This window comes from Amblyomma maculatum, chromosome 9, assembly GCF_055883805.1.
Source record: "Amblyomma maculatum isolate TAMU_Amacu chromosome 9, ASM5588380v1, whole genome shotgun sequence".
NCBI lineage: Eukaryota > Metazoa > Arthropoda > Arachnida > Ixodida > Ixodidae > Amblyomma > Amblyomma maculatum.
In genome coordinates, this window is record NC_139352.1 from 94,862,931 (window position 1) to 94,890,642 (window position 27,712).

At 46.5% G+C, this 27,712-nt stretch overlaps 1 protein-coding gene across 1 annotated transcript in view; it reads right to left on the reverse strand.

Annotated features, from left to right (window-relative positions):
* Positions 1-743: 743 nt before the first annotated feature.
* Positions 744-27,712, reverse strand: part of LOC146179765 (uncharacterized) — a 30,096-nt gene continuing 3,127 nt past the window's right edge. The window contains exons 2-3 of the mRNA XM_084579333.1: positions 7,335-7,745; positions 744-2,390 (exon numbers count right to left, since the gene is read on the reverse strand). Of these exons, the coding sequence (XP_084435459.1) occupies positions 1,068-2,390; positions 7,335-7,721 (1,710 nt within the window). The 5' untranslated portion in view covers positions 7,722-7,745 and the 3' untranslated portion in view covers positions 744-1,067. The remainder of the gene's footprint in view (positions 2,391-7,334; positions 7,746-27,712) is intronic.

The following is a 27,712-nucleotide window of genomic DNA, read 5'->3' on the forward strand; positions in this document are numbered from 1 at the left end:
ATACCCAAGAACGGTACACATCTAACGAGTGCTGTATGATAACGCCGGAAAGCGACAACGCTGCTAATGCAGCCTTTGCCTTAGCGTGCACTTCCCGCCTATCAATAGTATGCTGCAGATTAATGAGACCACCACACCTTTCAGCAATGCTTCATATCCTCGATATAAGTATTACAAATATCCGCGTAGCAGCCGGACGATCGCTGTTTAGGAGAAAGCTGTGGCTCTGCCAGCAGCGTCTTCATATAAGCGTAAAGCAGGCTACGATTAAGAATAGGACGCTTATAGAGGACCTCTGAGTCCATTGCGCGCATCGACGGGGGTTTCATGATAAGAGTATTAAAGGATTCTGATATTAGCTCTCATTGAAGAACATAACTAAAAACCTTAATCCTTGTGTAGTGTATGTCACGACACAAAAATTTAAACCAGCACAAGTCATTGACCCAATATTTCTAATGAGTTGTCAATGTCAGGTTCTACATTGTACCAGTGTACTACCACCACACTCCAGCCTTATGCTAAAGGTTTTTGTTACCCGACTATCGTGGAGGGAAAATTGTCTGGACCTGTGCGGTAGTCTGGGCCTCTCTGACGTCGCTTACTTACCAATAATAGGCGTAATTTAACAGAGTAATAAACATTCCTACTGGCCACAACGTTTTCTCAATCGCGACTCAATTTCAACTGCCAAGGATTGTAAACTCGTCCATCCAAATTATGAAGTCGAGTTCCACAATGTTTTACGGGCCTAATGTCTTGGGAAACGTTTTATTCTTTGTCACCGTGTTAACATTCAGCGCTATAGTTGTAGATGTCATTGAATAAAAATACTTTCAAAACCGAAAAATCATTTGGAATATTTTTCATTTGTCTCGCTGATATGCTAGCAGAAATAGTGAAGAAAACAAGCAAACACTTTGGAGCGCTTATACAAAGTTTTATTGTATAATTTAACTTTAGCTGTGAAAAGCGAAAACAAAGAAATATTTCAAGAGACACCGCACGTTTAGACGGTATATGAGCAATAGTTCTGAGAATCGTGACAAACCTCAAGGGAGAATGAGTTAGAACAAGCTGAAAAACTTGGCCAAAGGAAAGTCGCGAACATCAGCCAGTTCATCAGTTAGGAAGACGCTGAAAAGCATTTTGTCATCATCACGAAATCCCTCATCACTGAGCTCTGATAATCTCGCTTCGTAGCCGCAGAAGGTGTCATCAGCGGAGCTGCATGGAGTGAAGAATTGGCTTTCCACCATTTGGAGATCTTGTTCTCGATCCCTGTGCATCACGCAGACACCCTTGACGCGTGAGCGAGAGGTTCCAACAATGCTGAATAACTTAATCCAGACACCCAGACATGGCCCGAGAGTACAGTGCATTATGGCAAAGAAAAGAGTAAAATATGCATCCTGACCATGCCACTGAGTGACCTCTGTTATTAACGTCCATTCTCTTGGCAAGGGGGAGCTGAATATTTTATCAGCGTTTTGCAGTGTTACAAGGTAAGTGTGGGACCCTCGATTAAATCTCTCCCAGGGTGGCGGAGACAAGGTGTCCACTTGCTCCCTCAAGCCACTCAAGTCCCGCATGAGCGGCTGGCAGCTGGCAATGGCCGGGTTTTCACCAAGCGCATTGGATTTCTGTCGCAACTGTTCGAGAGCGCTGAGTGACACATCTCCCAACCGTTCAAGCTTTCGAAGTATAAGCATTATTTCCGTCTTCCACGGCAACGGCGTTCCAATGGCTTCGGCTTTAGGGGTGCCTCTTCGCTGTTCTGCTGTGGAATTCAGCCACGATTCGAGAGTTCTTGAAACCATCGAAGAAATTTCTCTTGCAGTTTGCATGACCTCGTCCTGCAAACTGTGCTCATAGGCTTTAAGCTTATCGGTTATTTCCAGTAATTTCATAACCTGGCTCTTGGAATATTCGATAAGAACCTCATTTTCGCGCCTCAACGCCGAAGAGATGTTATTCGCTATCTTCTCCACCTCATGCTTCGAATGAAGCCGAGAATCCCGAAGTTCCCGAACGATTTCTCCCAACTGAAGAGTATGCTCTTTCGATTGTTCCGTGAGCGCATTGAGGTTGGTCTGCAAAACAGGAAGATGGTCTTGCAACGGTTCCCTGATTAACTGCTTCAGTTCACGGGCTGCGTCGCTTACAGCGTGAATTATCAGGCGGGGATCTTGCATCAATGAAGAATGTCGATGAAGATCAGGAGTGAAGGTGCATTCATCCCAAATGTGCTGGCGGAGATGTTTTCTCAATATCATTCGGGTGCACCGTGGGCATTGGAAAGAGTGCCAGTCGCAATTCTCACTGTGGATCATTATACTTGCGATGGTCCCTGCATAATCGCAGCCGTTTGCTTCGTTCCAGCAGTGGGCCTGAAAGAGAAAGCACAGGAAAAAAAAGTGTACGTATACCATGAGGGGTAAACAAAATTGCACACTTGTTTGCGCGCGCGCGAATCTGAACGAGCAAACTGCATCTTTTATGCAAGTTTACGTAATTGCGTCGTTGGGCGAGTCGGACAAATAATAGGCGAGAAGGAAACACAACAACCGCAGACACACGACTGATTTCAAATAGAATCAGTCGAGAAAAAAGACCGCCCTTTTAGAGGTGCGTATTCGTTCGAATAAAATCAGTCGCAAGTCTGCGCTTATTCTGCTTAGGTAAATTTCTCTGGCTGAGCTTGTTGTGGTCATGAATGTTTAGCAATGAGAGTCAAATCCTCTTATGTTGGTTCCCGTTTACTGAACACTTCCATAGGCCCCACGTCAGCGGTTCTGCTCCGTCTGTTACGCTCAGCAGTCTGGCATCACCGTTTAGCCAGCCGTTCCTCTCCCTGTTTGGGCGTCTCCGCTGCTCTCTTCGCCTTCTTACTCTCATTCTCTCTTTGCTGTTGCTATGCGCCGCTTTTTACATTGTGCCACCGGCTGCATTTTTAACAGCGCCATCTAGATGACGCTAGTTTCGAAGTAGGCAAAACAGAGACATCAGTGTGCTGTTGTTGTGGCTGTGGGAAGTCTGAAATTAAAATGAACGGGCCTGCTACTGGCTCTGTACCTGAGCCACCGGGGTGGTGAAGGGCGGCTGATCCGGGCCCTGATGGGGCTGGGACCTAGGGTGCCTCGATGTCTGCCCGCCGCGCCACTGAACGGCGGCGCGGCGGGCAGGCATCGAGGCACCCTAGTGGGACCGGTGGGTCACCGCCGCTTGCGGTGTGGGCTGGCCTGCCACTGCTTAGATGGTGGACGACGGCTGTTGTTGCGGCGCGCGTCTTTCTCTCCCTCTTCTTTTTCTTTCTTCTCTACTTTGTCTCTTCTGTCCGTACGAAGAGGCGTCCGTGTGCTGTGCGATGTCAGCGCACGTTAAAGATCCCCAGGTGGTCCAAATTACTCCATAGCCCTCCACTACGGCTCCTCTTTCTCTCTTTCCACTTTCACTCCCACCTTCCTCCCTTCCCTAATGGCGCGGTTGCGGTGTCCACAGAAAACAAGTGAGACAGTTACCGCGCCTTTCCCTTCCTATAAATAAATCAGTTAAATCAGAGGCAGCGAAGGTGGCTCCGCCACAGAGCCAGTAGCAGGCCCGTGCATTTTCTTTTCCTTCTTCCTACAGCGACAACAAAACGCTGCCTCGTGCGGACAGGTAATGTAGGTAATTGGTTCACAGGAAGGGAAAGGCGCAGTATCTGTTACACTTGCTCTGTGGACACCTGAACCGCACAGTAAGGAAAGGGAGGAAGGTGGAAGGAAAATTGGAAAGAGAGAAAGAGGAGCCGTAGTGGAGGGCTACGTAGTATTTTGGAACACCTGGGAATTTTTAACGTGCGCTGACATCGCACAGCACACGTTAAAAATCCCCAGGTGGCCGAAATTACTAGACATTGAGTTTCTTGAATGGGGGGGGAGGATTAAGGAATTTGAAGAATTGGGGGCACCGCCCTATAACTGTCTCCTAGGAGAAAGAAAGTAGAGAAGAAAGCAAACGAAGAGAGAAAGACACGCGCCGCAACAGCCGTCGTCCACCACCGAATTGGTAGCGGGTGCAATGACGGCCTACAACAGATAAAAATTCGGTGGCTGCCTAGCCCCCGCCGCAAGTGGCGTTGACCTACCGTCCACCCCTTAGGCCCAGGAATAGCCACCTTCACCACCTCCTCTGCCCCGCTGTGTGATGTCAGTGTAAGTAAAAGCAACACAACCTAGTTCGTCTAGGTCACGGTGTTAGACAAAGTAGTCTAGGTGGTGTTGGTTAAAGATCCCCCATGTGGTCGAAATTACTCCGTAGCCCTCCATTACGGCTCCTCTTTCTCTATCCACTCTCTCTCCCACCTTTCTCCCGTTACAGAGCGGGTCAGGTATGCACAGCCAACACCCCCGCCGGGGTGGTGCTGTGGTAAGACGGCCGACTACTGTGCCGGAGTACCCGGGTTCGAACCCGACCTCGGTGGCTGCGTTTCGATGGAGACGAAACGAAGAGGCTTCCGTGTGCTGTGCGATGTCAGCGCACGTTAAAGATCCCCAGGTGGTCGAAATGACTCCGTAGCCCCCACTACGGCTCCTCTTTCTCTCTTTCCACTTTTCCATCTTCCTCCCTTCCCTTACGGCGCGGTTGCGGTGTCCACAGAAAACAAGTGAGACAGTTATCGCGGCTTTTAACTTCCTATAAACAAATCAGTTTTTTTATGCACAGCCCACTTGCGCTGACATCTTACAGCACACGGACGCCTCTTCTTTTCGCCTCCATCGAAACGCAGCCGCCAAGGTCGGGTTCGTATGCACTGCCTACGGGCCCAACCTCGGCGGCTGCGTTTCGATGGAGGCGAAACGAAGAGGCCTCTATGTGCTGTGCGATGTCAGCGCACGTTAACGATTCCCAGGTGGCCGACATTACTCCGTAGTCCACGGCTACGGCTCCTCTTTCTCTTTCCACTTTAACTCCTACCTCCCTCCCTTCTCTTACGGCGCGGTTCAGGTGTCCACATAAATCAAGTGAGACAGTTACCGCGCCTTTCGCTTCCTATAAATCAATCAATGCACAGCCCACGGACACTTCTTCATTTCGCATGGAGGCGTCCGTGTGCTGTGCGATGTCAGCACAAGATCCCCAGGTGGTCAAAATTACTCCGTAGCCCTTCACTAAGGCTCCTCTTTCTCGCTTCCCATTTTCACTCCCACTTTCCTCTTCCCTTACGGCGCGGTACAGGTGTCCACGGAAACAAGTGGACGATACTGCGCCTTTCCTTTTCTGTGAACCAATTATTGTCAACAGAGCAAGTCTGTCAGATACAGCGCCTTTCCTTTCTTGCCAAGCAACGGCTCAAGGTCACGGTGCGGCCACGGCTAACAGGTGCCACGGCGAAACTTGCGCATAAAATTTGCCTATCATGCTCAAGAAGGCTGGCAGCTGTATTCAACTGGGTTTACCGGCCTACCTCAAATGCTTCATTTTAAAATACCCCTTGTTGGTTTGTGGGGTTTAATGTCCCAAAGCGACTCAGGCTATGAGAGACGCCATAGTGGAGGACTGGAAATTTCGACCACCTGGGGTTCTTTAACGTGCACAGACATCGCACACCACACGGGCGCTTTGCTTTTCGCCTCCATCGAAAAGCGGCCGCCGAGGCCGGGATTCGATCCCGCGTCCTTGGGCACAGTAATCGAGCGCCTTAACCACTGCGCCACCCCGGCGGGGCAAATAACCCTTGTTTAAAGTTAACAGGGACAGTATGTTGTACCGGACGTACATCCACACTCCATATCGTCGCTGCCACTAGGCCAGACGTTGATGACCAAAATATATTTCACTCGCTATCCTCAAAAGGAGCAGACTAATTGAGGCAAGATTGTTAATTAGGGCCATTTGTTATCTTATCTACACTGCATGTATACGATATTAAGACTGCTGATTCACTGTGCTGTAACCGTCGACATACGCGCTGTGCAGACACTCATCGGAGGCCATTATAATGGGTAATCTGATTGGTATATTTTATTTATTTATTTCAAAATACTGTCAATCCTTAAAGGAATTGTAAAAGGGGCGGTACTAAAAAATGGTACTCTGTGGTTGCACTGAGAAAACAGGTGAACAATATACCAGAGAACTCAAGGTGGCAGAATCGATAACTCACATCACTACAGTTCGAAACAAGGAGTAGGCACGAAGACCAAAGCACTCTGAATTTCAAAATAAATGAATGGAAAGGAAGGTACACCCGCGTTAAAGTCAGCAACGCTGGAAATAAAAGGACTGTACAAGAAAATAGATTATCCAGAAGATAGATCATTGGTGCATTCGACGGAAATCACGACTTTTCTAGAAGCTAGGCAAATGTTTGAACTTTTAAACTATATATTATGACATATTGCACCGCTTGATGACTAGCCCTGTCCGACATCGTCACCAATCACTATTATGACGCACACCCAAGACGATGGAGTTATTAGTCATTTACGTTTCATGGTGTGCGAGATTGCTTTGTCCGTGTAGTTGCTGCCTAGTGGAAAGGCGTCGACTGGATACATAAATAATCTTTATTAGCTATTTTGAAAAATACTGACTATTAGGTGAGTAGAGTTTCTTTATAAGGCACCTCCTTAGGAGCATATATAAACGAGAATATGGTTCTCTAATTCTGCTTGTTACCAAAGTCACCACATTCATAGTATTCAGGGTACAACGAAAGGAAAAACATGGCTACACAGTATAAAAGGGCAGGTACTAAACATGGGTAGGAGGGGGAGGGGGGGGTATGAGGGGCTCAGTTCGCGAGTCGTGCCAACATTTCGACAAGTCGACTTGTGTTCGCCCCGGTGGCGAAGATGAAGACAAGTCCACTTGTCGAAGCACTGGCTCGACTCGGGAACTGGGGCTCCCCCTCTACCATTGTTCAGTGCCCGTTATTACATTCTTAGTATTAGGATATAATGTTCGAAGAACTTATTACCATCGTTTATTTTCATTTCTAAACTAATTAGGTAATAAATAATTGTGCTTAGCGGAGTACACCCAAGTTGAATAAGTACAAATTTCGTTTTGTTAGCACTGGTGTTATTACATGAGTGCGCAGTTAATATTTGTGAAGAGCAGGCATAATTGATCGGTTAAATATACTTCATGGCACAACAGCTCATAACGAGCTCGGTCACTCATTATTCTGAATCAACCTGGGGCGTGAAGCATGAGGGCAGCAGAGTAAAAATTATACTACAGCCTAACGGTGCACAACACACGCAATTGGTGTTGTGAGATACATTACAGCATAATTTCACATCATTTGCGCAAGCAAACATCCAGCTACACTGCTGTTCACTTACCTTCGCCGTTGTCAGTTCCCAATTTGGAAGCGAGATCGAGTGGCATGATTTCCTGTGAAAGGAGGTCCGATCAAGGGGACAAATGCCGTTGTCTTCTCGCAGGATGGCTTGGTAACACAATCCGCAAAGGAAATGAGAGCATGGGAGCTGTACTGTCATCTTAGGAATCAGGTGGCATAGGCTGCACTCGCTCTCTTTGGGTATGCCGTGAACAAACCGCATCGGTCTGCAGTTGATGTCTCCAACGTAGTCATTCAACCGGTACAGCACTCTCGGTCCCCGCTCTTCCAATGTGGTTTGCGCAGGCAGAGTACCACATTCTGGCACCGCGAGATGAGCCCTCAGCTCATTTCCGAGTAATCGGAAGCAGTCGTCCTCCTGGTACATGGCTCATGTGCGCCTTCAATAGTCCTGCGTGAACAGAAGAGGAAAGGTCGAGTGGTTTTGCGAATCGCATTTCGACACCTAACATTTCAACGGCCTTTATATTTTAAGAGAGCGAAGAAGGCTTCAAGGGTGGAGCATGCGTAATTGTGTCAGTCCGCCAGCAGTGCGGAAGAATGACTGTGCGCGTGGCCACGTTGCACGTGGCACACACAGCCTGTGCTCGATAGCGTCGCAAGATCACCCTGCACAATTGAATGAAGCTACTTTTAAGCAAACCTACCTTATATATTCTTGCGAATTTTGGTAAGCTTTCCCTTTCTCCTTACAACGATGAAAGCGGCCAGCTTATAAATCCAACCGAAAGATACTTGGTAACTATGTGCTAAGCTGCGAGATAAACTGGTAACTCAAAAGTTTTATTTCGTTGTTGGTTAAGAATAGACATATTTGGGCTTCAATACATCCACTTCACCGCTGAAAGAGTTGCCGTGCAGCACGCCAAGCATCCGTACGTTCGCAGCACACCTTATAGGCCCTCTATATAACTCTGACTGCAGGCGTCATCAGTAAACTCGTCAGCGTTAAAGAGAAAGAAGAGGAAGGACAAGAGGGTCAAAGAGGAGAGGAAACGCGAAAGATGGACAGCTAGAGGGAAAAAGTCTCTTTCCCTCTTAGGAGACCGCCATCTCCTCTCATCTCTGTACGAGAGCTGCCCCCCCCCCCCCTATATTTAGAGATAAAAATACTCTCTCCTTGTCATCACTATTATTATCTATCACTAACACTAAATATCGGTTCCTGCATACCAGAGGAGGAGGAGGAGGGAAAACTTGTTTTAGGTTTCCTTATCTTCCTGAGTGGAGCCCTCAGTCCAGGGCTCCATGTGGCGCCTCAATCCTGCAATCCCGCCAGAACAACTGTCGCTTGTATTGCGGGTTGGTGCTAATAAAACGGTCTTAGGAAAAAATAAGTGTCAGTTCATAATACCATTGGCCGCTGCAATTCTCACGGCCCGCTCGATTAGCCGGCGTTGTTCGGTCGGCTCCGTGCATTCTGTATGCCAGAACCCCGCTGATCTTTCATCTTTCATCTTTATTTTCACTGTGAGGTACATGTGCATGGATTATCAGTACTACAGAAGGAGGTTCCGAAGTATAAACTGTCCGGGGGACCACCTATGACAGAATGGATAAGATTAGCAGGTAACATACTAGGCAGTGAAGAAAAGAATATACAGGCGTGTAGAGAAAAACTATAATACAATACTAACGAGAAACAGTGCAAATAAATTCTAAATAAATAAACAGGAACTTCAAACAAAGAATGCACGAATTACAGAAATTAGCGCATTATTAGTACAAGAATAGATAACATGTAAACACGGAAACTATGATCCAGACAAACATCTTTAGTCGGTGGAGCAAAACAAGGTGGAAAATAAATAGGTCTTTAATGAACGATGAAATCAATGAATAGTACGCTGTGCTTTAATTTCAGGAAGCAGTGAATTTCAAACAGATATACCTGAGAAGTATGCAGTTTGTTTCCCATAATTGGTCCTGATTTTCGGTAGTAGTAGATTATGATGTTCAGCAAATCTGGTGTTATTTTTGTTAAAAAGCTTGGATGACTCAAAACCACTAAGGACGACATGTTTAATACGCGTTTTAAAGATGATTGACGCCAACCTAAAATTAAGTTGTAGCGACAATGGCAGTATGTTAAGTGTGCGATAATAATTGAAAACGGATGCACGGTAAAAGCTGAAGGTAAGTACGCGGAGTGCTTGATTTTGAAGGTGGCGAACACATGAAAGGTGAGGGTTGTATGTGTTACCCCATGATGATATGCAATACGAAAGGTGGCTATGTATGAAGGAGAAATACAACATGCCAAGTGTAGGTAGGTCAAAGTAATGTCGGGCTTTGATTATTACGTGAATACCGAAGGCTGCTTTAGATTTAATGAATTTGGTATGCTGATGAAACTTTAGTTGATTATCTAGGACGACACCAAGAAATGTAGATTCTGACGGGTAAATTGTGTCCGTGCCTAAATGTACCTGAAGAGCAGGAACTGCCTCTTTATTGCGTGAGTGAAAAATCATAAAGGTGGTCTTTTTTGGATTAATTAGTAGATGGTTATTTTGGCACCAAAGGTGAATACTCATAAGGCCAGCGTTCAAATTGGCGGTTAGTACAGAAACATCGCTAGCGTGAGAAAAAATGGTAGTATCGTCAGCGTAAAGAATTGAACTAGAGTAGTTGAGGCATTTTGGCAAGTCAATAATATAGATAAGGAAGAGAAGAGGGCCTAAAATGGATCCGTGTGGAACACCGCGGTTAATTAGCTTAGGGTCAGAAAATGTGCCACTGAATTCAACAACTTAAAGTCTGTCAGTGAGATATCTATGTATTAGTTTCAGCGCAGGACCAGAAACGCCAAGGCATTCTAATTTTTGAAAGAGAATGTTATGGGTAATTGTGTCGAATGCTTTTGGGAAATCTATAAAAAGGGCGCCAACAAAGTAACCACGATCAAGGGAATGTTTAATTTTGTCAGTGAATTCTATTAATGCAAGTTCGGTGGAGTAGTTCGGACGAAATCCAAATTGGTATGGAGTTAAGAGATCGAATTGAAGAAGATAATTTGTTAGCCGAATGACAATTAGTTTTTCAATCAGTTTACTGAAAAACGGTAGTATAGTAATGGGACGGTAGTTGGTTATTATACTGCGGTCGCCTTTTTTGAAAACTGGTACCACTTTTCCTCGTTTCAGCTGATTAGGAAAACTACCAGTTTTAAACATTGAGTTAATTAAGTGAGCCAAAACAGGTGAAATGTCCTCGGCAATAAGCTTCATTTTAGCTCGGGCGATCCCATCTATCCCGGGGCCTGTATTTTTTAATTGCCTAATGGTTAAAAGTACTTCGTTAGCAGAAGTTGGGTATAGAAAGAATGGGGGGTGCGAGCACGCACTGGTGACGGTGAGTTAACGACAGCTGTGTCAGAACTGAAGATACGATTAAAAGCATTGGCGATATCTATAGCATTTGAGAAAGTGTCGATTCCATCGCTAAGGTTAGTCATGGTAGGTTCACGGGCAGCCAGATTTAAGCACCCTTTAATTAGTTCCCAGTTTCTACGCGTGTTGTTTTCATTAGCTTTAATTTTGTTTTGGTAATAAGTACGCTTGGCAGTCTTAAGCACAGCTGTTGGAGTGTGACAATACTTTTTGAAGCGTTTACGAAGTGCGAGGTTAAATAGCTGCTTTTTAAGTTTTTTCCTAAGATTATCTTTTTTTGCGAATGGAACGCAATAACCCTCCCGTAATCCATGGATTTCTAGGCACGGATAATTTCTTCTCCTGATTAGAAGTCGTTGTAGAAGAGCTAAGGCATTCTGTTATTAAAATGATGAACTTGTCAAACGCTGCATCAGGACAACTTTCATTGAGGACGTGGCTCCAGTCTGCGAGAGTTATATTCTGAACAAATTTGATGTTATCAAGTGACTGTCTCGTAAGGAATGTTTCTTTAATGTTCCGAACACCACCCAGCATACGAAAAATAGGAAAATGATCAGTTAAATGAGTATCAACCACTCCAGCAATATGAGATGAAATTATGTTCGTTAGAATGTGGTCGATAAGTGTGGTTGAGCCGACAGGAATAATGCGCGTAGGTGAACTGATAAGTGATTGTAGACAATGACCAAGGAAACAGTCGTTATAATTCACGCTGTAGACGTCATTTTCGTCAATAATGTTTATGTTGATGTCATCCATAATGATAATGTTTTTGTTTTCGTGATTCAGCATGGTAAGTATTCGGTCAAGCTCAGAGCAGAAATCAGAATAGGATGAGGAAAGAGAGCGATATATTGTTCCGATTATTGTGTTCCTGTTGGAAAAAAAATGGTTTGTAAACTTCTATCCCAACAGATTCACAACTGTCAGTGGAAAATGCAATGTCATGCCGGCGATGATATGTTAGAGAACTAGAAATGAAAATGGTAGACCCGCCATAACGGGTATCGTGGCGATGGGCGTATTCTTCTCGGTAATTTTGAATATGAAAGCGTTTATCAGTAGCGGGCGAGAGCCAGGTTTCAGAAAGACATAAGAGAAAATGCATGATCAGTAAGCGTTAAGAAATTTATTTATTTATTTAGGCTGCGTATGTTCAGATGGATAATAGATTGCGAAGAAGGAGCGGCGTAACGAAGAACTGATTTGAATTCTTCGAGAGAATAAGATACCGTAGTTAAGGGAAGAAAACGCCAGATAGATTAGGTGAAGATAGAAAGGCCACTGTGGCTGGAGATATGAAAAACGTGGCTATCTGCTGTCTTTCGGGCCTTGATCCGGCAGTTGTCCACCCAGACAAACTTCCAGTCTTTCTCTTTCTTTAGTTCACGTGCTTTTGCCAGCAATCGTTAGTTGTGAGGGGTCAGGTGGTCGTTAATGAAGAAAGGATTGCTCAGTTCAGCGCTGAATCCGAGAGATTGTGTGGATAAGCGTGCCTTCTTCGCTTTCGAGCTAAACGCAACCTTTGCTTCTCGTGAACGAAACCTAGCAATTATGTTAGGCTCACCATTATTTCTTGTTGGGACGCGGTGTACAACATCAATGTCAGTCTCAGCGACAGGGCAGCCAACCTCATCACCTATGCGCTGAAGAATCGCGGTGCAGCTCTAACCCTGAGTGACTGGTACTCCTTTGATTTCGACGTTGTTCTGCCGAGAGTACTGCTCGAGCTCAAACTCGTTGCGTGAGCTGCTCGTTTTTTTCAGCCAAGTCTTTGTTTTCTTTTATGAGAGCTTCTTGTTGCTTCATAGTTTTGTACTGGTCATTGAAAAGGGTGAGACTGCTACGCAATGCCTCAACTTCCTTGCGTAGTTCATCTCTTTGGCAAGTTCCGCATTTGTGGGCATTTTCAATCACAGAAGTATGTACAATAGGCAGCAAATCTCGAATGCACACCTCGCGCACAGCTCTAGCTCGCAGTTTCTGTGCACACTTTCGGCGGACTCTACTAGAAGACCAAATTAAGCTGAATGATTCGTTAAAGTCTTTTCATTCATGGTTTTATAATTGGGAATGACGCTTCATGCAAGTAAAACCCCTACTATGACATTTACTAACAAGAAGAACCCGTTCAGATTACCCAGCTCTTTGGCAGTATAGAAATAGCAACGCGAAATACAGTCAAATATTTGGGGGTTACTGTTACACGCAGTTGTCTGATCTCGAGGTTACCTCTCGTCCGGGCAGAAGGAAAACTATGCTTTCTCAAGAAAAAAATTGCGTATGACTTCATCGGAAGCCAAACTAAATGCCTATATAACGTTTTTCCGGCCGTCATTATAATATGAAGATTTAGTCTGACCTGCCCCCCCCCCCCCTTACCCCATAAGAACCATCTGATAAAAAGGCAGAGCGCATACCTAATTTGTCACTACGGTTCATATATTCATCGCATTCACATCGCGTACCTGCGAAACAGAGCTGCTCTACAAACTCAGAACAATTTCTAGACTTAAATTTCTATTTCAGCGGAATCATTAAACTAGCTGGGTCCACACTCTGGATCATTTTAGGCTTTCGGCGCAAAATAATAACTAATCTATTAATAAAATATTTATCACTAACTCTCATTGTTCTTAGGGGGATTTAAATCGTTTGCCTACCGCAGCAGTAAATATTATTGCTAATGACGCATTTGTGAATGTGTGCGAAACCTTGATTTCTGAAACCTTGTGACGCGCGTTTTTCTCTTATTATTGCACTTTTTTTTCTTCCTTCACTGAAGACAGTACCGTGTCAATTTCCCTTGTCTGAATCGCTGTTTTTCCAAGTGACCATGAAATATATCTGTGTTGTGAATTTTGTTGTAACCAGTCCTGCTGCTTGGGTCTGAAAGGGCCTACATTATATATATATATATATACTGTAGGCCCTGTAGACAACATATTTAGATTCATACTTCACTGTGTTGCAGGTAGCAGAGAATTCTTTATAACGAAATTTGTATTGTATACACACTGACCTCTTGAAAGATTGTACACTGCACGAGGTTCCGAGCACTCAAAATATACCTAAAACATTTTCATTTATTTCATAATAGTATATATATATATATATATATATATATATATATATATATATATATATATAAATCTGAATGTTCGATATTGGGAGAGCTGACTGTGTATATTCGTTGACCGGAATAAAATAATTTCGCATAGATGCATTGCCATCTTTACTATTATGAAATAAATGAAAATGTTTTAGGTATATTTTGAGTGCTCGGAACCTCGTGCAGTGTACAATCTTTCAAGAGGTCAGTGTGTATACAATACAAATTTCGTTATAAAGAATTCTCTGCTACCTGCAACACAGTGAAGTATGAATCTAAATATGTTGTCATGCTCTCATAACTGTAGTGTTCTCCTCAACATTAAGAGACCATAACATCATTGTTCTTGTCTCTTCAGCAGTTTTTCAGAAAAAAGCTATATACTGCTATTCAGAAGACTTGGTCCTCCCTGTCCTTTACATATTGCGGTAACGGCAACCCAGCACACACTGATGAAATAAACAATAAGATTGCGGTTACACTAAACAATAGGAATTGAACTTTCTGTTTCGAAAGAAAGCCGAGTTCCGACGGTGTGAAGGTTTTCATTTCCGGTGTGAAGGTTTTCATTTCAATACTGCCTCAGACGCAAGAATACTGTAGCCATCGAAAGGCAATCTCAGTCATTCGATGATCAAGATGAATTTTCGAAACATGAATAAACCATTTTTCAAGGCTTCCTGCATTTTATTTAGTAGTGCCCTTGTTCTAAGTTTTCTGTACATTTTACGATGTTGACTACAGGATTGAAAAGAAAAAGTAGGTGCTTGAGTCCACCGTGTTGAGTACTCACTTGTAGAGATGATATAATATGCCCCACATATTATGAACATTTTCGGTGTACGTGTTCCAGTTTATGATTCGATTGGCACGCATTTTGTTAGGCCTTATAATTATTTGGTACAATTATCAGGCGATATTTAGCCTCATGCAATGTCATAGTAATATACGTTTAAAGGGGCCCACAAACACCTCTCGAGTATTGCTCACAAACTATCTCAGTCGCTGGATTATGCTGCAATACACATTTGAACGTAATACCACGCGTCTACACGTAGCACAGGTCCCACAATCCAATTCGAAAGTTCACGCTCTCTTTCCTTCGACTTTTGCGATCCTCCTCCTCCTATGTGCAACGCTACTACGTATTAGTGTTTTTGAATGACTATTGGTCTGCTTCTTTGCGACGTCATGCATCCATTAAACTACCACATATGCCAAAATAATTGAATTACGCTTAACTTTTAGTTATAGAGAAAGAAAATTAGGATGTTTTTTTAGAAAAACAATTTTTGAAAGCTTTTTTTTTGCACTTCCGGTCTCGCGCGCTTACCTTTGCCCTTCGCGCGGGCACCACAGCAACCACGGCGCGGTTGCGCGCGGTGACCTCGTCACCTCGTTTCAGTTCTTTGCGGGGCCCTTTCCGCCTGTGTATGTTCTCGTTTCTTGTCTCCCTCATGCGAAATGGACTTCGAAGTCGGCTTACCGGTCTCCAGCATTTGGTCTGTGCCTTAAATGCCGTACCCCAGTGAACCGCGCCGTACGTAGTGCAGCAAAATTTCGGAGGCAACCGCTGCGTTCCCGTGTCCACCCAACCAAAATACGCACCTCGGATCGAGTCAAGGCGACTACATACTCTGGTGTGCAATCTGTTTACTAGCCTGAACATAGCACACTGGTAAACGACGGTTTCACAGGTTCAATGAGTTTGTCATTGTTGTGATGCATCGTTACTGTGGCGGCTTTTAAATGCCTACCGTCTCAGCTGTTCACTTCATTGCGTCCAACTCATTTTGTTTCGTAGTAAGTTCGCAGTGTATAAACTTTTGTCTTTACTATAGCTTATATATAGCTATAAGACAACTGTACCTAACTGGTTCGGCCGTGCGCGGTGCGCGAACCCGCGGTATCGTGCGCCGGCGTTGGAGATTTTCGGCCCCTGATACCGGCGAAGACTGCGGGTTCGCATTGTACGCAGCAGCAACAAATTAAGCATGCCCTTACCTAACTTACTACGAGCAAATAAAGGTTACCGCAATATCAAAGCCACGTGTGCAATTTCACCGCAAACGACTGAGCGGTCGAGCCGGAAAGATACAAGCCGCTGCGGTAAACACGTAATAGGGTGCGCATGCTGTATTTGCCCCTTGCAAGGTTTCACATGACGTGCAGTGATGAGGAAGCACCGAAGAAACAAAGAAAATAACTATTTCGAGAGACGTTCTACAGCATTTCTCTAGATAAATCTATAAAGCATATTCTATTATGTCCTGAGGCAATAAACAACGTTACAAAAAAACATTCTCCTCGGCGAAGCGCTGTGCTTTCTTAGTGACTCAGCAGTATAAATTACCGCTAAGAACACAGTATTACATCGCACACATAACAATCAGCGCAATTACACTGTTGTCTTGTAAACTGCGTAGCTTAACGGATGGGGAACAGCAAGCCCTTGAAGAGAGATATAACATTGTCACTTGTGAAGTCGGCTCACTTGGCCTCAAGAAGCTGAACAACTCTGACCGGCATACTTTTACGCAGTCTAGCCTTACACAAACCCTGAGCCCACAGTTGCTTTGCCTTTCCTACTTTTTCTTTCAAGCGACAGCTTTGATGCAATACTTGAAGGGCCTGCGGGCGGTCGCACACAATGTGGAGTTGCCGCGATAAGCAAACAGGAACATGTTTTGTGTGCATTTTTGTTTGGCCGCAGCCAAAAGCGAACCACAGAGACATGAGTACAAGACTGCACTCCGACAGGAAAAGTCATGAAACTGTGCTACAGCTATTGTCAGTCGCAGCCAACATATTGAAACAATTGTTTCGGTTCCAGTGGCCAATGCTTTGCGGCGCTGATGCCAGTCTTGAGCATTTGGGTTGAGTATACTGACAGTTGCACTGTGCAATCGAATAGTCATGATGAACTGCAAATCTGTGCCTGTATGCAGCAATTAGTTCTTTTGATGGTCTTTCATAGGCATCAGTCAAAGTTGAACTCTGAAGCTGTGATTGCCGCTGTCTCTGTGTGAACAGCCCTGAGACTATTTCTCAGCATCCTGGAGGGGAATGTTGCCGTACGCTGCGTAAAATAGTTATCGGGATTACAACACTTCACTTAGTTCTCGTGTAATATAAGTAGACCAAAGTTTTTCTTACAAAAAGTAGGCTTCAATTTAACTGGAGTGACACTGAAACGTCCTTTTCTTGATTTTGCCATTTTCACTTTCTGTGCCTGGAGCCTTGAATTTTCATTGAAGTGAATAATAGCCAGATATGACCTAAAAAGAAGGTAAATATGAATGAATTTTTCATACTTTGTAAAAAATTGTGTTTCTTGTTGCCTACTAGCAAAATTATGCCGAGTAGAGGCTACCATACGGAACCATTATTCATTATACTCACATCACTGCAGCAGAGATTGCTCCTGTTTTAGCTTTTATATCCAGCGCCTTTATACCGAATTAAGATTGTCATGCAATGATTTCCAAGCAGCAGAATGAATGTATGACATGGGCTATACAACATCATACCGTGAATCACCCGCGTTCTCCCTGCTGTTGTATTCTAGCGCTCATCATTAGTCCAAGTGATCAAGTGAACCTTAAGCATTCTTGCAGTTTCAATACAGTAGCTTCGGGACATTTCAGATCGTTCTAGAGTGGTGGGAAACTTGCGCTGATAACTTCGAGTTCTTTAAAAACTATCTTTGCCTTGGAACTGCACTGAGATGAGGAGAAAAGACAGACGAGTTGTTTTACCCGCGAGCCTTTCATACTTGCCCTCAACTTTGTGTCATTGCAGTGTCTCAGCTCATCTCATTTCTGTCTATGTATTCCTGGTGCACTGTTCTTTATCTCATCCCCATCTGCCTATTCTAACATAACAGCAATGACTTTCAATAAGGACCTTGGGTGGCCTGTGCAGTACGTCTATAGCCTCCTGTCTCACTTTTTCCTTGGAACGGGGTTACAGAATGGCTAGTGCTACCATCCTACCAAATATGTTTTTACCATAATATATGAAGCATCCTTACATTGTCATAAGTATGCACCGCACTCTCCTCCAAATTAATGAAAACTATCGTTGACATGGCAGCGTTCCAAGTTTCGAAAAAGAGAGACACAAGTTAAGTTTAGCTACTTTTACAGCAGTGTATTTACTATCAGGGTGGAAGGATTGTGGCAACTGGCTCATCAGGTACAGTTGGTGCCTACTTTATGCAGAAGTTAGGATTTAGTTGCATGGTGGTGCCTACTTGATGCAGAAGTTGGGATTTAGTTACGTGGTGAGCCCTTTTTTTGGCAGATGTCAGGGTCGACTCATGTGAATCGCAATTTTAGGGTCTCCTTTTTCCCTGGCCTTATAACATGAAAGCTCCAGATCAAACACTGCACTAAGGAGACTGAAATCAAGCCCAACTTCCAGAAAAGAAGGGACCCAATGCGCCCAGTAAAAAGCCGCTGCTCCCTCCTCACATTAAACAATAACAACACTTGAACTCATTCTCTCTTTTTCTCCAGACTTCAGCACTATACCACGAGAAACTGTTTTGAGGTGCTTCAAATTGGTCACAGTGCAATTTTTCAACCTTTCACGACTATTCCAAAGCATGAACTAAAAGCGATCTCCTTAGTTGCAAGTTCCAATGGGCTGCTTAGCAAGTTGAAGAATCAAAAGGAGCAAAAGGAAATGGTATCACAGATGGCGTCCCCGGTAGAATAATTCATTCCAAGGGGACAATCCAAGTGGAGGTTCTGCAGCTCTTCGCGGAAAATGCTCCTCACAAGCTCCCGCAATGCCTCGTCACTGGCTGCTGGCACGGACGCACAGTAGGGTGAGGCCACTACGCTTGCCTGACGGCCGCATTGGGTAATCCGTTCCTGCAATGAACTATCCATGCTGGTAGCTTCTCTAGCAAAATCTATGACAGTTCTTGGAGGGTCGCGAATGAGGCCAGCGAACAACTGCTCTTTCACCCCGCGCATGAGGTGTCGTACCTTCGTTGGCTCGGGCATGGTAGGGTTGGCCCCACTGAAAAGCCGCGTCATGTCCTCGACAAACATGGCCACGCTCTCATTTGACTGTTGAGACCTCGAACGAATTGCAATCTGTTTTCTTTGCGCGCACTCGAGCTGAATGTTGTAAGCAACTCACGGCGAAAGGCTGCCCGGTTGACAAAGGACGCCTCGTGGTTCTCAAACTACGTCTTGGCTGAGTCTTGCAGCGTGAAGTACACATCCATTAGCTTCCGCTCGTCGTCCCATTGGTTGAATGCGGCCGCATAGTCAAAACTGGCCAAACAGTCTTCCACATTCTCGAACCGGTCACCATGAAACGATGGCGGTGATCGAGGTGCGAGATGGACGAACTGTGGGGCGTTGCAGGAAGGCTGACTAGTCTGGCTGCTCGTAGTGAATGTCATTGCTCGTAGCGGGGTGGTCAGTGGTTCGAACTCAGGTTGTAGGCCTCGGAGGCGACGGCTCGCTTTATGGACGGGGGTCGCGTCCGCGCGTCGGTGATTAGAGTCACTGACGTCTTTGGGGGCAATGTACATGGGATCGTACTCATAACAATCCACCAAAGGTCACCAACACACGTAGCAAGCAGCAGAACTACCGAGCTGGCCCTTTTTAATCAAGCGAAGCTCGAGAGAGACGAGGACGAAACTCAGCCACGTGCCAAGACATTCGACCACTTGTTGGCGCCAGGAGATGGACAGCGGTGTGGCAATATCTTATCAGCTGCACCTTAGCCATGTGCATTCGCGAACGCCACGAATCGCGCTGACCACATGGCTAATAGGCTCCCGCTCACGAACTCTATTATTGCACGTGTGATGGGCAGTTTTTTTGTTTTTTTTTTTGCTTTTTTTGCTTAACTTCTCTTAAGCATGTCGATGAACCGCATTTGAATCGATAACCATGGAGTCATATCGGGCTGTATCTCATTAAAGAACAGTATTATAGAACACAGAAACATTTAATTTAACAAGCAACGGTAATCTTGTTTATGGCAAAGCCCGGAATCTATATGAAGCTTAAAAAGAAAAACTCGAAATCAAGAACAGCCACCATAATTGCAAAAACTGTGAATGCAAGCCTCTGAGTATATGATGTGAGAGTGCGACTTCGTTATTCAAATTTCACATTTTTTTGCTTCTGCGGCAATACTTGTGTGAGACCGTTATTCTTGCTGCTGTATTTATCAAACGAGCTTTCTCAGCCCAGACGTATACACGCAGATGCATTCCTGATTAACGCGTACTTTCTTCGCACGCGCACTAGCAAATACACACTATGCTTGGCAGCACGGCTGATATAAAGCGAGCTCAGAAGGCGTCTGGTAGTGCACGATACATCCTCTTAGAGTATGCCTCCTCTGTGCGTGAACTACGCAATACTACACAGACAAGCGTTACCGAAAGATCAAATTGCCCGAACTCGGTAGCTCTCATGAGTGATTGTGATATTTGTTTGGTATGGCGAACATGCACGGAAGGGAACAGCCCAATCCTGCATTTTTATAGCGTTCATGTATGTACATTCTTTATGTGACTGCGCTCCAGTTATATGGCGAGCACAGTACGCAAGGTTTCCTCTTGTTGGCGCCCGGTCGTGAAGTTATGTTCACAATATTCTGGCTATATATGCAGGTTTCGTTCAACTACCGTTCATAAGAGCCGCAATATCAGATGCCGAGCTAAATCTAAGTCTTAAAAGAGATGTAGTTGCTTAGGAAAGTGAGCCATACTATGTCTTATTGCGAATAGTGAGTGCGGCCTATTATGTTGCGCTTCTTTATTTCGATTAAATTACTTAGCTGGAAAACACAGTGTATATTATACAAAATATTTGCTTATAAATAGAACGACAAACCAAAGAGTACGTTTGACTAAATACCCCGCGTAGCTGTTTTCGAAAGCTCTAACAATGCAGATTATATTACCTCTTTTAGCAAGAAAGCACGTGAAATTCAGTACCCACTACTTTACAATGAAGCCACTTTAGTACCCCAGACGAACTCTCAGCGAGATATTGTAACGTAACGTTACAGAGAAGGCGCTCTGGCACTCTGGCACCGAAGAACACCAACAGCCAGTCAAGGCAGCACAAAAGCGCAGCACCGTTTCGCTTCGTCGTCTTCTCCGAATCGCCGGTTCAAATCTTCGTCGTCTATGAATGGCATGTGTCATTGCCCCCCTTCTTGGCAGCATCGCCTCGATGCTGCAAAATGCTGCTTGATGCGATGAGCTGACAGATGTTATGCTAGGTTGGTGTGGGATACCACAACACAAAACGGGGCACCATCAGTCTCAAGAATAGTCAGCGGGGCGATCGTGGTAGGGTTTCATCCGGACAACGTGTACAACATCAGTGAACTTGCGTCGTCTGCGGCTTGAGGGATCTTGGGTCGCGGATTCAACTTCGTAAGTAACGTCGCTGAGGCGGCGGAGGACACGATATGGGCCGAAGTACCGGCGCAGCAATTTTTCAGACAGCCCACGATGACGAACGGGCGTCCAAATCCAGACATAGTCTCCAGGCTCGTAGGCAGCGAAGCGCCGTCCCTTGTTGTAACGGTCAGCGTCTAGTTGCTGTTGTAGGTATATGCGCTGCCTTGCCAGCTGCCGTGCTTCTTCCGCACGCTGGGTAAAACTAGCGATGTCTAGGTCAAGCTCATCTTCGTCGTCGATGTATACGGGCAGCATTGTATCCAGTGGAGTGGTCACTCGACGGCCGAAGACAAGCTCGAAGGGTGTGAGCCGCGTCGACTCCTGAAGTGCCGTATTATATGCGAACATGGCACATGGGAGGATTTGATCCCAGGACTTATGCTCTATATCCACGTACATAGACAGCATGTCGGCCAGAGTTCGGTTTAGCCGTTCCACCAAGCCATTAGTTTGCGGGTGGTATGCCGTGGCCCGTCTATGACTAGTGTGTGTAAGGTTCAGTACAGCCTTAGTCAGGCGGGCCGTAAAAGCTGCCCCGCGATCGGTAATGATAACAGCCGGAGCGCCATAACGCAACACGATGTCGTGGACAAAAACTCTGCGACTTCGGTGGCAGTTCCATTTGTGAGCGACGCGGTCTCAGCATATCGGGTCAAGTAGTCTGTCGCGACAACAATCCAACGCTTTCCATTACTTGACTTCGGGAAAGGACCAAGAAGATCCATCCCCACTTGCTGGAAAGGAGTTTTCGGTGGAGCGATCGGCTGAAGAAATCCAGCTGGTTTCACGGGTGGAGTCTTTCGGCGTTGACAATCACGGCAGGTTTTTACGTAAGATCGCACTGAAGGTAATAATTTCGGCCAATAGTACTTCTCCCGAATTCTTGCAAGCGTACGACTAACTCCCAAGTGGCCGGAGGACGGTTCGTCGTGACAAGCGCTTAAGATGTCAGGCCGTTGGTGCGTAGGCACTACGAGTAGAAATGTCTCTTTGGATCTTTCAAAATTGCGCTTGTAGAGAACTCCACTTCGTAAAGCGTATGACTGCAAGCCACGACGAAAAACAAGCGGTACTCTACCACCGCGTCCTTCCAGATAATCGATGAGCGGCGCCAGTTCCGGGTCCTTGCGTTGAAGGTCAGCCATATGGGATTGGGTAATGGCCCCAATAAAGGGAAAATCGTCGGCGTTTTCCACTGCAGTGGAGTCCAATGGCGCGCGTGACAAGCAATCAGCATCTTGGTGTTTATGTCCCGACTTATACACAACAGTGACGTCATACTCTTGAAGACGGAGGCTCTAACGAGCTAAGCGTCCAGACGGGTCTTTAAGGCTTGCCAGCCAGCACAAGGAATGATGGTCGCTAACAATACGGAAGGGTCGTCCATACAAATATGGTCGAAACTTGCTGATGGCCCAGATTACCGCAAGGCACTCCTTCTCCGCTGTCGAATAGTTCGCCTCTGATCGTGAGAGTGTTCGGCTCGCGTAGGCGATAACCCGTTCTATTCCGCCTTGCCACTGAATGAGTACCGCGCCGAGGCCAACGTTGCTGGCATCAGTATGTACGTCTGTTGCGGCGTCTTCATCGAAATGGGCGAGAATTGGGGGTTTGTGTAGCCGGCTTCTAAGCTCCTGGAAGGCTTGCTCTTGATCGTCTCCCCACAGGAAGGGTATGTCATCTCTGGTTAGTGCTGTCAGTGGTTCAGCTATCTTAGAAAAATCTTTGACGAAGCGTCGATAGTACGAACAAAGACCTAGAAATCGTCGAAGTGCCTTTTTGTCGGTGGGACGTGGAAAATTTGACACTGCGGTAGTCTTCTCGGGATCAGGGAGAACGCCCTGTGCACTGACAACATGGCCGAGGAAGCGTAGTTCTTTGAAAGCAAAGTGGCATTTCTCAGGCTTGATCGTTAGTTGCGCGCCTTTGAGTGCTTGAAGCACGATGCGCAACCTGTCCAAGTGTTGCTCGAAAGTAGGCGAGAAAATAACATCATCTAAGTACACCAAGCACGACTGCCACTTGAGACCTGATAAAACCGTGTCCATCATACGTTGGAACGTGGCCGGCGCAGAGCAAAGACCAAACGGAAGCACCTTAAACTCGTATAGGCCGTCGGGCGTCACAAATGCAGTCTTCTCTCTGTCTTTCTGATCCACTTCGATTTGCCAATATCCGCTTTTGAGGTCTAATGAGGAGAAGTACCTGGCATCGCGTAGTCGGTCGAGGGCATCATAAATCCTGGGCAGCGGATAGACGTCCTTTTTGGTCACGTTATTTAACTTTCGGTAATCGACACAGAATCTCAAGGTGCCATCTTTCTTTTTGACAAGGACCACTGGCGACGCCCATGGGCTCGTCGAAGGCTGGATCACGTCGTCCGCAAGCATTTCATCCCCTTGCGTTTTAATGGCGTCACGTTCCTTAGGAGAAACCCGGTACGGGCGCTGGCATACCGGTAACGTGGTCTCATCGGTGATGATGCGGTGCTTGGCGACAGGAGTACGACCGACCTTCGAGCCTGTGGCGAAGCAGTCTGCGAAATCGCTCAGAAGAGCCGAGAGAAGATTCCTTTGATCGGGCCTCAAGTCGGGGCTAATTTTAACGGTTTGCAGAGCATGACAAGGTGCGGCCTCTTCTCTAGGGTTCGTTCCGGCGGTGCGTAAATGAGGTAAGGCAGTAACATCGTGAAGGACGGCAACAGCCGTGTCCTTGGCGAGATGCCGCATCTCCTTAGCAAAATTTGTCAGGAGGACAGTAGCACAACTGTTCTGGAGTTGTACGAGTCCTCGAGCAACGGCTAATTCCTTCTCGAGGAGTAGCGGAAGGTGCCCATCGGCGATGCCCTCGTAATCGTGGAACAATTCATGCTTTACAAAAACCAGCACACTAGAACGTGCCGGAACCCTCACGTCATCGTCGACTATACGCAAAACGTTCAGATCCGGATCTTCGTTTTCAATGCGCGCCACGGCTCGTTTCGTCGAAAAAGAAACACGCGCTTCTTTCAGGTCAATGACAGCGCCGTTGGTCTGCAGGAAGTCTAGACCAAGGATCAAGTCTTTCGAACACTCAGGAAGCACGATAAATTCTCCGACATACACAAAACCACGGATGCCGACCCGCGCTGTGCACTTGCCTGCAGGTTCAATCAAGTGACTTCCCGCCGTACGAATTTTCGGGCCGGACCAGTTTGTCAAAACTTTCTTCAATTCTCGGGCGAGACCACGGCTCATTACATAATAATCGGCACCAGTGTCGAGTAACGCGGTGATATCCACTCCATCAATCGTTACACACAAATCGGAGGTAGTATGCCGGATGCTGTCGCTACCTGACACAAGTGAAATCTCGTCGGGTCGGCCTGACGATGACGGAGGATCTTCACATTTCCCGACATCAGCGACCCTGCCTCCGAAGGCCGCTGGTATTAGTTTTCCCGGCCAGGGCTGGGAGAGCGGCGTCGGGAAGAGTGGGGACTTGTCGAACGGTTGCTCGTCGGGGACGTAGACCGACGCTCTTGGTAACTGGATGTGACGGGGTACTGTCGCGCTGCAAGGTCGCTTGCAATCTCAGTAGGCCGTTCTGCATTCCGAGGGTAGAGGCCCTCCGAGGCGAAACCCCGCATGTTGACGCGGCGGTACGGCCATGCCCGGTATAGGTGACTGGCTTCACCGCAATGATAGCACAGGGGCCGACGATCCCGGGGCTGCCATACTTGACTTCTACGGAGTGGCTGGTAGATTGCCGGAGGGGAGTAGCGAGCCTGCATGCGGCTCCATGCGGGGTGCTCCATGCGGGGACCCTGCGGCTCCATTGCTGGAGCTGCGGCGTTGATACTATGGTCTGGCGGGGGAGCCTTACTCAGGACGGACGCGTAGGTGGGCCTCGCGTCAAACGTCTGGTGAGGAACGCGCTGCTGGGGAACAACGTCAGCAACTTGCTGAGCTGCCATACGCACCTCGTCCCGGACGACTTCAGCCAATGAAGGAAAAGATGCTGTGTTGCAAGGCATCCGGAGCGCTTGCAGTTCCTCCCGCACGACAGAACGGATGAGATTGCGTAGTGAGTCCATGTCACTGCCGACATGTACAGGGGGTGCGTCGGACCTAATGATGTTCACGTCACGGTTGTACTGACGGGCTCGGTGTTGCAGCGTTGTCTCCATGGTCGCTGCCTCGCTGAGAAACTCCGCCACTGTGCGTGGTGGACTGCGCACCAGTCCCGCGAAAAGTTCTTGTTTAACGCCCCGCATCAGGTGACGCAGCTTCTTATCTTCTGACATTTGTGGGTCTGCACGGTTGAAAAGGCGTGTCATGTCCTCAAAGAACATACGCACGCTCTCGTTGTGGCGCTGAATGCGCGAGTGTAGCGCAGCTTCCGCTCGCTCCCGGCGGTCGGCGCTAGGAAACGTGGCTTTGAAATCACGACAGAAGGCTGCCCAGGATGGGAAGGAAGCCTCATGGTTTTCAAACCATGTCCGTGCAGACTCTTCAAGAGCGAAGAACACGTTGTGGAGCTTACGCTCATCAGTCCACCCGTTGTAACGAGCAACTCGCTCGTAGTTCTCAAGCCAGTCCTCGGCGTCCTCGAACACGTCGCCATGAAAAGAGGGGGGTGTTCGCGGCTGATGACACAGAATGTGGGTGGGAAGCCTGCTCTCAGATGTCATTGCAGCAGGTTCTACGGCCGTCTGAGGGTGCGTCGTCCTGGTAGCGGCCGGAAGGGGTCCAAATTCAGGGGGCTCTCCACGTAGGCGGCGGCCGAGGCGTTGATGTACGGGGGTAAGCTCCGTATTGACAGGTTGATTATGCAGGACTGGATCGATACCTGGCTATTCCTCCACCAGATTTGTAACGTAACGTTACAGAAAAGGCGCTCTGGCACTCTGGCACCGAAGAACACCAACAGCCAGTCAAGGCAGCACAAAAGCGCAGCACCGTTTCGCTTCGTCGTCTTCTCCGAATCGCCGGTTCAAATCTTCGTCGTCTATGAATGGCATGTGTCAATATCACCTAATCGGCTATCCAGCGCATACTGCTAACATATCTCTGGGACGCTCTCCGCGACAGGGTATACCACACCTCACGTAGTAGACCTCTTCAGCGGTAGGTTATGTCATTACGCGCTTTCGTATCAAGACATTCTTGAAAAAATAACCTCGCCGGACGCACTTGAGACTGGATTCCTATGAGGGTGCGAAATTATTAAACCTTGTGGCACTCATTAGTACTTATGGCCGAAATTTGACCTCGCATATTTCTGTATCGAATAAATTTCTTCCTAGAAATTTCTCTACTATCCAGGGTATTGCGCTCCGGAGAGTTTATATTCGGGCCTTCTCACTCCAGAGAGATCCGAGATACATTTTCTCACAGCGTTGTATCAAGACGCATACAACGTTTCTGCAGTTCTTTAATTTCTGCCGCCATATTCTTTGAATTTTTATGCTGCCCGCTGTGAACCTCTTGTGGCTCAAATGAGCCTATCAAGCGTGAACCCCAGCAAATTCGGCAATGATGTGTGATTTTTAACAGTCACTGAAAGCACGTAGAACTCAGTGCCCGACCAAGCCATCTTCTAACCGCTTAACCTCCCAGCCTTTCCTCCTCCTCATATTCCTCCAACTACCCCATGGCAAGATCTGGTTTTGCCAGGAGCGAGGTAGAGTAAATGCCCTGTTCCTACCGAGCCATGAGAAAGTGCCAGGAGCAAAGAGTAACGTCTCTGGCTCGGGATGGTTATGGTCTCTGGTGACGACACCAGTCTGCGCCCGAACATGTTGCCTGCCAACTACGTTTTGTGCCGGCTCGCTAGTGATATTTTAAAAGCGTGGCAAGGACATCACGAGCGACCTTTCCTCGATAATTGAGAATTACTGTTGACGTGAGAAGTTGGGCGAGTTGGTAAGTATTCATGATAAACTAGCGCGAAGAGACGAACACAGCAGACAAGACAACATGACTCAAGTACTCACTGGCAACTGAAGAACACAAAAAATGAAAATGAATACAAACAAGCCCCAATGCCGCATCAGGGATCCTAATCAGGGCATTAGAACACGCACGTGATAAAACGAAGAATGCAGAGAACACCGGCACAGAACACACACGCGGCAAACCGATCTGTCATCAAGAAATGCAATTTCAGTGGTTGTTAGGGTGACAGAGAGGGTGCTGACAACATGTCAATTGATTTTGAGATCTAATGGGCTTCCCTAAGCTCTCGAGTGCACTTTTAGGGTGTGTAAAAACAACAGTATTCTAAAATTTTGGTATACCTCGCGTAAGCTTTCCTAAGCAATCGCGGCCCAGCCAAGTTTAAGCGGCGTTGACTAAATGAATTGTTGTGTTTCATGACACGTATGTTTAGGCTTTGGCCACTGGCTAAAGTAAGTG